We start from the raw sequence: 10,502 nt of genomic DNA, 5'->3' as shown, positions 1-10,502 counted from the left end.
AAAAAAAAAAAAAATGGGGCTGAGGGATGGGTCAGCTGTTAAGAATGACTGCTCCAGCAGAGGACAGGTTTGGTTCCCAGCACCCGCCTCAGATGGCTCACAACTGCTTTATAACTATTGGGCCAAAGGACCCAGCACCTCTGCAGATACCTACACATACACAGGGCACATGGGAGCATGCGTGCATACAAATAGATTAAAAACAATATTAAGAAAAGGAAAAGAGGTAGGTATATCTCTTTAAGTTCAAGGCTAACCTGGTCTATATAGCAAATTCCAGGCCAGCCAGGGCTACACTGAGAAACCTTGTCTCAAAAAAAAAAAGGCAAATATGAAGTTGAGAAGTAGATAATCCTATCTACTGGTCTTGGGTGGTGTGTGTGTGTGTGTGTGTGTGTGTGTGTGTGTGTGTGTGAATGGGAGTGGATGTAATCAAGACACATCGCAAACATGTATGAAATCTTATTTCCCATAATAAATTTTTAAAACTTCAGAAAATTTGAATATTCCAGGCCCCATCACAATTTCAGTCAGCCATTCTGGGGTACCCAGCAATCTGCATTCTTAACACCTTGTGCCAGTTAGCACATACTGCAGACTGCGCCATACCTTTTGTAGCTGCTTGGTTTCTGCAGGGGACCTGCCTTCACTCAGTCATTATCCCAGCCCCTGGCTGCCAAAACACGTTGATGCTTAAAGGACTGTTGGCTCTTACATGTGTTGCTGAGTGGGCTGCATACAGGCCTATTTTCAGAGGCTGATTTTCACAGCAGAGTCTTGCCAAAGTTCCCTCGTTCCTATCACATGTAGCATGCAGAGTGCCTGCTGCTGTCTTCCCAAAGAAGGCCAAACCGTGGAAAATAATGGCCCAGTAGGCTCGTAGCTGCCAGGGATAGTTCTGCATGGAGAGAGCCCCAGCTTGAGTCTCACCACCCGAGATTCAGCAATTCCCAGCTTGGAGGACTGTAGGAAGGGTTCCTGCTGGCTCTGGGTGTGATCACTGCCAGGCTTTCAAGTTTCCTCCAACTCCAAGCCACCCTGAGAGATTGCCGGCGCTTCCCTAAAGTCTAGCAGGGAATTGGACCTGGCGGTGTTAGCATGACTGGAAATGCTGAAGAGACACAGCGCCAGGCTGCAGGGAGCAGTTAAGACTTCACTGGATGTGAGACTGCAGAGAGCAGAGAAAAATCCAGGGACAGTGGAGACTGGGAGAGGGAAGTGTTCATTGAAGGCTTTGTGGAAGTTTTGTTCATTTTTATTCAATTTATTTTGTGTCTGTGCAGAGGACAACTTGTGGTGGTCAGTTCTCTCCTTTTACCATGTGGTGCCTGGGATCATGCTCAGGTCTTCAGGCTTGGTGCTTCTGAGCCATCTCACCAGTCCCGAGAAGGCTCTAGAAAATATGGCCCTAAGATGAGACAGATGCCTTACTTTCTGAAGGCTTAGGGACCGAACTAGCATTCACACCACAGGTCACCCTCACTCTCCATTCAGACCCAACAACTGTAGTCACAATTTTAATGGAAGACAGATCAACACCTGAACATACTTAATAAATACTTTAATAATCCTTACTTACAAACTAGTCTCTGACTTTCAATAACTCAACTTAAAAATTTTTAACTTGAGGATGGTGCAAAAGTGGTACACATACAGAACAAACAGGATGTCATGAGGTTGAGCAGGGGGCATGACCCACAGCCATGCAATTCCAAGAGCAAACAACCCACAGTCGATGGTACCCAGGTCAGAAGCAATCAAGACATCCTTCAGTAGGTGAATCAGTAACAAATGGCGGGACATCCAGAAAGTGCAATATTATTCTGTGATATGAAGCATGGCCTCAGAAGACATGAATAAAGCTTCAATGCACATTGATAAAGCGAATGAAGCCAGTTTGAAAGGCTGCTCACTGTAGGGTCCTGCCTACGCAATTCTCCAGAGACAGCAAAACTTCAAAGATAGTAAAAGGGGGCTAGAGAGATGGCTTCACAGTTAAGAGCACTTGCTGTTCATGCAGAGGACCCAGGTTCGATGCCCGACACTCACGTGGCTCACAACCACCTGGAAACTCCAGCTCCATTTGATCTGACACCCTCCTCTGGCATCCTCAGGCACTGTTCTACATGCAGGCAGAACATCCATATACATAAAATAAAAATAAATCTTATTAACGATTAAAATTGGGAATGCAAATGAACATTTCCTCTTTATAAGTTGATTACCTCAGGTATTTCAACATTTTTACCATAACAAAGAGGCTAGTAAGACACCCAAGCTGTAAGAAAACGAGGAGGGATGGGAAGGAGGAAGGGAAGAGGGAGAGGGGAATTGGGGGAGGGGAATGGGGAGATGAGGAAAACTCGGTGTGTCCTTCCAGCGGAGTGGCAGGATATCATGGATTCCTGTAAGGTTAGGTAAGAAGTACCGAGGGGCTCACGGCTCTGGGAGTGCCAGCTGGAGGTTATTTCTATTTCTCCCTGTCCTCTGCAGAAGTCTAGTTTCCCCAATGCTGCTTCTATTAGATCTGATTGGTTGTCAGAGTAAATCCCCACCTATTAAACAAAACAAATAATTAGTCCCGACCCAAATTCCTGCAAACTGAATTTGTTACCCTCTAGGCATTTTAAGGCTAGATTCATAAGAAGCCAGGCAGATCGCTAAGGGTAGAAAACTCACAAAACCAAAAGGGGAAAAGATACTAAAGAGCTGAAACCAGTGAGCAGTGAGGAGGCTGGCAGTTTCCCCTTGAGGACAATGCTGAAACCCAGTGTGGGGACAAAAGACTAATTACTGAAATCTCTAGAAAGCAGAAAAGCTGAGCTGAGACAGATGAGAATGGAGTGGTGTCAGGTTGTCAGAGGCCCCGGCCTTCGGAAAGAAGAAAGCTTAGATCTGCAAAGGAGCACCTCAGCAGAGCCTGTGGAGTGCTCCCCTGGAACACAGCAAGCCCATAAGGACTTAACAGAAACACAAAATGACAGGGCTGGGAAGATTATGGCTCCACCAGGAAGAGTGTCTGCTGCTCTTGCACAGGACCCAAATTCCATTCCCAGCCCTGATGTCCAGTGGTTCACAGTCACATATAATTCCTTCTCTGGCCCGAGGGCAACACTACATATGTGGTATGTGTACTTGTGCACACACACACACACACACACACAGACACATATTCTGAAACACCATTAAGATGGCTCAGCAGGTAAAGGCACTTGCTAAGTAAATTTGGTGAACAGAGTTCAACCTCTGGGACCCACGTAAATGTGGAAGCGGACAAAGCTATCTTCTGACTGCCACACGTGCCCTAGCATGCACACCTACACATATGTATCATGAGTGCTTGTGTAAGTGTACACACACCCACACCCCAATATATGAAAATGGTTATTTAGACTCTGAAGAATTAAAGCCTGGCAGTGTGGTGCGTGTCTGTAACTTTGGAGGTAGATACAGGGCTGCCGTGATTTTGAAACAAACCAGCCAAGGCAGGTATTGGTGTCCGCCTTTAAGGGCTTGTTTAGGCAGCCATGTTGGTGAAACTTCAGGGGTGTAGGAGACAATCTCACAGAAACCTTCCTGTTCTCTGGCTCTTACAATATTTCCACCCCCTTTTCTGCCACGATCCCAGAGCCTTAGGTGCAGGAGTTATGTGATAGGTTTATTAGTTTGACCTGAGCTCCACAACTCTGCGTTGTGACTGGTTGTGGTATTCTGCAGTGGTTTCGTTTGTTGCTAAGGGAAGTTCCCTTGATGAAGGGCGAGAACTGCACTTATCTGTGTGTAAAAAGGCAAATATTTAGAATGTAGTCAGAGACTGAGCTAGTTCCATAAAGTGGTATTTGTAGGTTCTCTTCCAAGATCCATGACTTCACCAGCCCCGGGTTTCAGGTACCAAACATGATTTCCCTCTTGTTGAGAGGGTCTTGAATTCAAGACAGAGCTGTTGGCTCCTTTGCAAGCTTGCATGGCATAGTCAGTAACCATGGCAGCTATTCCTCTGTGTCCTGTCTCAGGTGCACAGCGTCTTCAGCGGTAGGGACTTATCTCTCACTTCTAGGAATCAAGCAAGGCCAGTAACTATAGCCTATGGCATTTGAGGAGTGTCATGGGCAACAACTCCAGTGTGGGCTTCTTATATCTGGTGCCGGGACTTTTGTTAGCTGGCTGGTGGCTTCTGGGGAGAGCACTGCTAACCCAGATGGGGAAATTCCATTTAATCTATATTTGCACATGCATGCAGACTGACATGCACTATAGGTACTTCCGGTAGGTAGTGGTATGACTTCCTTGCAAAAATCTTCATTCATCCTTACTGTTAAACTCCCCTCCCTAATTAAAGCCCCCATATAATGTATTTTGATCATATCCCATTATTCTTTTATGCCCTTCCACTCCCACTGACCACCCTCTTCCCAAGCCCTCCCCCCCCCAATCTTATGTCTTTTTGTGTGTGTCTCACTGAGTTTAATCTGGGTTGCCTGCATAAGCAAAGATCGGCTTGAGCAAGAGCAGAAAAACCCTCCTAGGTGCATTTGGAACATTTAAAAAAACTGGCCACACCTGGACACAAAACAAGTTTCTAAAGGTTTCTAGTGGGCAGAAATAGATGGCAGGTGTTTTCATTAGTTTTCAAAAGCTACAGTAACAAGTGATCACAAAGCCAGTCCTTTAAAACAGAAATTTATTATTTTATAGTTCACCAAGTATGCATGCACGTGCGTGTATGTGTTTTGAGACAGGTTTCTCTGTGTGGCCTTGGCTGTCCTGGACTCACTTTGTAGACCAGGCTGAACTTGAACTCAGAGAGATCCACCTGCCTCTGCCTCCCTGAGTGCTTGGAATACACACCTGCACAGTGCCCAGCTCAGTCTCAAGATTCCTAACCACATCTACAAAGACCCCTTTTCATGTAAGGTGACGTATCATAGGGCAGTGCCTGAGGGCTGTTATTCAGCACACTACAGTAATGACACACTCTGTACTAGGCTGGGTTCTCAGTACTTCAAAGGTATTGCTTGATGCTTTTAAGAGAGGAGACAGGTACTGCTTCCATCTTTCAGGTGTCCTGGCTGAGGCAGAGCTCATCAGTTTGCAGCTCGTTGGGCTTTTAACAGAAGCTGTTTAGCCTTTATTTTCAAATTCCAGGTTTACAGGAAATTCACAAGCGGTACAATTTACAAATACTTTCAACTAGACTCTCCACATGTTAATGCTCTGTGTTATCACTCTCTCTGCATGTATTTTAGTGTTTTTGTTTTGACTTGGGGGATATCTTGTTGCACATACAATGTCCCATTCTCCCTGAAGAATATCACAGCACACTTAAAAAGGAGGGTGGGGTGGCAGTGTGTTTATCAAGTCACCGAAGCATAATTATCCAAACTTGGGAAGCTAATTTGCTGCCCTGTACTCAAATTGTATCAGCAGTCTTGTGTTAAACTGAGTAATATCAAATAGGATCCAATATGGGATTACATGCCGTACTCCATAGTCACATCTCTTTAGGTTCATGAGGTTTGTATTGGGAGAGCTGGAAAGCAGCAATAGGGGGTGGATATGATCATATTTCTATTATGTGTATGTATGAAATTCTAAAGAAACAAACAAACCCAAAAACCAAACCATAATCTTGCTATGTAGCCCAGGCTGGCATCGAATAGGTCATACTTGCGATACAGGTCAGCAGTAAAGCATTAACATAGAATGCCTGAGGCCCTTGGGTCAGTCTCCAGTACCATCAAGAGCAAAACTATAAACATTAACTCAAAAGAGAACCAGGAGGTTGTCTTTAACCTTTAATTCAAGCACTTGTAAGGTAGAGGTAGGAGGATTCCAAAACCAAGGCAATCCTCTGGTACAAAGCTAGTTTGAGGCCAGCATGGGATACGTGAGACCTAGCATGGGTGAGAACAGAAAATAGAAAGTTGTCAACGGAGCCATGTTGATAAAGATGGAGCAGGAGCAGCCTCGGCAAGAGTACATAGCAGCCTGGCTGAATTCTTGGATACTGATATGGAAGATCCACAGTCAGATCCCAGCATTGAGACCCCTCTGAGTCAAGAGACATTTTTAGACTTCTGGAAACTACTTTTCCTCCAAGAACGTTTGGTCCACTTGCGGCCATTTGATTCCATGGAAGATCTGCGCCTGCCCCAGATATTACAACTTGGTTAGGAGGCCCAGGTGAAGCCCTTCAGGTGTCAGCAGCTCTTGTAGCAGAGGACCCTAGAAGTGAGGCTCCTGCATCAGCCACTCCCTGGCACCTGACATCTTCTACCCCCTTTCCCCAAACTGTCCAGGGTTACTATGGTTTGTCTGGGCTTCCTGCACTCAGGGACAGCCAAATCTGTCACATGCATGTACTCCTCTTCCCTCAATAAGCTATTCTACTAGCTGGCAAAGACATACCCTGTGCAGCCGTGGGTCAACTTCATACCTCCACCTGGCACCTGCGTCCATGCCATGGCCATCTACAAGATCTCATGACATACGGCAGACCTGCCCTCACCATGAGCCCTGCTCTGACGGAGATGGCCTGGCTCTCATCCAAGCGCAAAGGAAATTCGCATGTTGAGTACGTGGACAGGCAGACATTTCAGCAGTGTGGTGGTACCGTATGAACAAGCTGAGGTTGGCTCTAACTGTACCACCATCCACTACATGTACAGCGCTCCTGCATGGGGGCCATGACCCATCTGACTGTCCTTACCATCACCACACTAGAAGACAGCAGTGGGAACCTGCTAGGATGGAACAGCTTCGAGGTTCGTGCTTATGTCTGTCCTGGGAGGGACCATTATACAGAGGAAAAACACTTCTGAAAAAAAGGGAGAACCTTGCCCAGAGCTGCCCTAAGAGAGTGCTAAGAGAGCACTGTCCACCAGTAGTGTCCACTAAGCTCCGCTCCCCAGCCAGAGAGAAGATTGCTTGATGGAAAAGATTTAACCCTTAAGATCCATGGACGTGAATGATTCAAGATATTCCAAGTACTGAATGAGGCCTTGGAATTCAAGGATGCTCAGGCTGCAGAGGAGTCGGGAGACAGCAGAGCTCACTCCAGCTACCTGAAGACAAGGAGGGCCAGTCTACCTCCCCTTATAAAAATCTAATGATCAAGAGAGAGGAGCCTGACTCAGACTGACACCTTCTACTTCCTCCCACCCCAGTCCCTCCTGTCCTACCATTTTATGACTTGGGTGCTTGAGCCCCCGCTTGCATTGATCTGTCATCATGTATCTAGGGAGGATGATGGGATGCAGCAGCATGAAGGCTTGAAGGGAGGAAGAAATTCTTGTAGGTGGGGTTGGAGTTTACAACTGGCAATGGGCAGTGGTGATGGCTCCACCAAATTCTGCCTGAGTTTACTTTCTCCCAACTTGAATAGACACATCTATAAAATGTTATTAGTATACCTACTTCTCAGGACTTGTTGTAAGAGTTGACAAAATAATGTTTGTACCTTCCCCTGCCTTTCATTACCTTTTTGCTAGGACTCAGCCCCCTTGGGGAGTGCTAGTTCATAGCCTGAGTTGGGGAGTGGGTTGGTAGTTGCCTGGTCTCTGCTGGGCCAGCAAAATCCTACCCAGTCCCTTGTTGGCACCTAAAATAAAATCTTACCCACTCCCATACCCTGTAGGATACATCTTGGGCTCTCGTAAGGTCCCTATCCAACAAGACCCATTTTCTTTCCACCCTGTCCTCAGGATCAGTTTCTTCTAACCCTGCAAAGCCTGTCTGTAAATGCCAAACCTTTTCCTCTTTTGTACCCCTTTTTATGTATCAATTCCTTATTTTACAATAAAATTTTGTTATCACTCAATCAATCAAGTTGTCAGTAGAAAGCTGAACTTTGTGACCCTACAAAATATGCTTCACTGTTTAAGTGACTTCAAGTACATGGTTTTAGGAAAACTTTTCTTTTCAAGGCACTTACTTGAAATTTATTTTTGCCTGTTATCACTTTCATCCTGGAGTATTAAACACAAGAGAATGTTTGACACACTGAGGCAACTAAGGCCAAAACAGGGAAGTTTTGAAGATGCCAAAGAGTCTCCAGCTAGGATTACAGCTACCTTCTATGGGAAACAGATTTTGTACCCCACAGTTGTTTTCCTGGCTGGTGAAACTAGCAATCTGAAATATTTAAACACTTCAATCAATTAAACATTTTAAGTAGGCTGGTGGACGTTCAAACTAGGAATCGAAGCCTATGCACACAGTGACTGTCCGTACTGCATTCTGCAGCACGTGCACGCTCTGACACCTGTCGTCAGCCTGAGCTTACTTTAAGGCAGCATAGCTCGGGCTTTAGTTTCCCCCATCACAAATACACTTTCATGCAACACCATGGTTACGTCATTCTTTATTAAAAGCAGATATAGAAATTCTAATGGGACATGAACTTAGAACAACTTTCCATGATTGATCACTACCATAGAAGGAGTCTGCCATCCCAAATGAGCAGTATGGGCGCAATGGAGACATGAAGAGGGCTGCGTGTGCACACAGACTGCTTTGCTGGGTTTCAGTGGTACCACAGGATGTCTTTGGTCTTGGTGTTCACTTTTGCCCACTCACCTTTACATTTCTGTCTCACTAGTATTCAATATTTACAAACATTTGAATAGAGTAGACACAGTATGTGTTATAAGAATAACATTTTGTGCACTTATGTGTGAGAAACAACTCTGTATTTCAATTCTCTTTGTCTTAGCTACTTTTGAGAATAGGTCCATATAAACACATGAGCTGGAACACACATTTAGAAACCCTTACAGAAATCCACATAAACTGCATTGTGTCCATCCATTAAAAAAAAAAAAAAAAATTCAATTAATCCTCATTCCCTCTGACGCTAAGCAAATAAAAAATTAGGTAGTCATTACACCACCGTCCAGTAGGTTCCAGACAAAATATAAGGTGATCATTGGTATTCTGGACCAGAGGGATTCTGTGTCTACCTCTGTCATTCCAGGATTTGTTCCTTTCTGTCAAAGCGGTCTATACATTTGGCAAAAGTATTTATGTTAAACTTCAAATTACTACTACTTGTATCCAGAATATTTGTTAGGAGCCTCTAAAACAAGTTTGTTTTCCTCCAATTACGCCATGTTAGTAATTACTGAGATAACAGCAGAGACTCTGGGAACAGCCAGGTGTGTGCAGGCCCAACTCTCTGGCCAAGGGGCTCAGTGGCTCATCAGCATTTAGTTCTTCTTAGTTTTCTTCAGAAAGCGATTCCGCACAGACTTGTTGAGACCAATGGTTATTTTAAAATAAATCCAACGAGGCAAGATTGAGCTTATTAAGCCCTAGGGAAAGAAATGGGGGAGACAGATAAGCACAGGCCGCACCTGAGCTAACGCGAACGCGAGTGGAGCCTATCAGCCACCTTCCATTCTCCACACGGTCATGACAGAGATTAAAGTTCTGAAGCACACCATTTTAAATCAAGTAAGTCTTTTTTTAGAATCGAAGATGTGGACCACTTTGTCTGGCAAAGTATATGTCTTGATTTTAAGAGATGATATAAAAAGAAAGGCCCAAACTGGAAAATATGGTCAAGATTTAGGAATGTACATACCAAGAGGGCGTGGATCACATATCCAGTGGTTCGGGACTGCAAGCCTACTGTTTTTATTGCAGACTTCACAAATGTCTCTGCAGAGGGCTTATCCAAAGTTGGCTTCCGTATTTTTGCCAGCTTTGTAGCTACATAGAATGGCAGGACACTCTAGAAAGGATCCCCACATGTAAAACAAAACAAAACAACAAAACATGCCACTGATTAGGAAGGCTACCAACTCAGAACTGAGCATGATGCCTGCCTGACTGTTGGTGGTAGTAGAAGCATCCTCATGAAATCTAGAGTTTGTATCTTTAGAGAAGTGGGGAGAGACACGCTACTGCCTAAAGTCAACTTCACAGAACATATAACGGCAAAATCATGAACTGTAATACAATGCTGACCTGTTGGTGAAAGAGAATTAGAGGCGGGGAAACATGAGAATAGGCAGAAGCAACGATTTCTGAACCTTTAAAAGGAAAGCACGGAGCTGAGGCTCAGGGGATTCTTCCTGTCAGTCAAGTGGGACTCTGCTGTGCGGTCAAGCCGCACTGAGTTTCTAGTGTCCGACGGGGACAACTTTGCTCCATCACGCCTGGTGAGTTACGCTTGTTCTATGAGCTTTTGTCCCTCGAAACGAAACATTTCACTTTCCTAGCCTTCAGCCACCACTTCTCTTCCCTGGTGTCTTAATGTCCTGTTTCTGTGAAGACAGAACCACATCTTTTTTGCTCCCTTCTGTTTTGGGAAGAGAGGGTATAATAATAGCCTGGGTGACTAGATGTTGCTTGACAGGACAGGTGTAGGGTGGGAAATCCAGACATGAGCGTTTCTAGGTATTTTATGAATGCTAGGCTCTCCACTGCATATGCGCCCTGTGGTCTGAGTGTGATGCAACACAGACCACAAGGAACCCCTATTGTAATGAGTTCTTGGA

At 45.0% G+C, this 10,502-nt stretch overlaps 1 protein-coding gene and 1 pseudogene across 1 annotated transcript in view; one reads left to right on the top strand and one right to left on the bottom strand.

Moving 5' to 3' along the window:
- Window positions 1-6,012: 6,012 nt before the first annotated feature.
- LOC110540484 (cellular tumor antigen p53-like) lies at window positions 6,013-7,141 on the top strand (annotated as a pseudogene).
- Window positions 7,142-8,347: 1,206 nt separating this feature from the next.
- Window positions 8,348-10,502, bottom strand: part of Hsd17b12 (hydroxysteroid 17-beta dehydrogenase 12) — a 129,981-nt gene continuing 127,826 nt past the window's right edge. The window contains exons 10-11 of the mRNA XM_021627339.2: window positions 9,584-9,733; window positions 8,348-9,311 (exon numbers count right to left, since the gene is read on the bottom strand). Of these exons, the coding sequence (XP_021483014.1) occupies window positions 9,207-9,311; window positions 9,584-9,733 (255 nt within the window). The 3' untranslated portion in view covers window positions 8,348-9,206. The remainder of the gene's footprint in view (window positions 9,312-9,583; window positions 9,734-10,502) is intronic.

This window comes from Meriones unguiculatus, chromosome 18, assembly GCF_030254825.1.
Source record: "Meriones unguiculatus strain TT.TT164.6M chromosome 18, Bangor_MerUng_6.1, whole genome shotgun sequence".
NCBI classification, from domain to species: Eukaryota; Metazoa; Chordata; class Mammalia; order Rodentia; family Muridae; genus Meriones; species Meriones unguiculatus.
The sequence above is the reverse complement of the archived record's forward strand: the minus strand, read 5'-3'. Positions and strand labels throughout refer to the sequence as shown.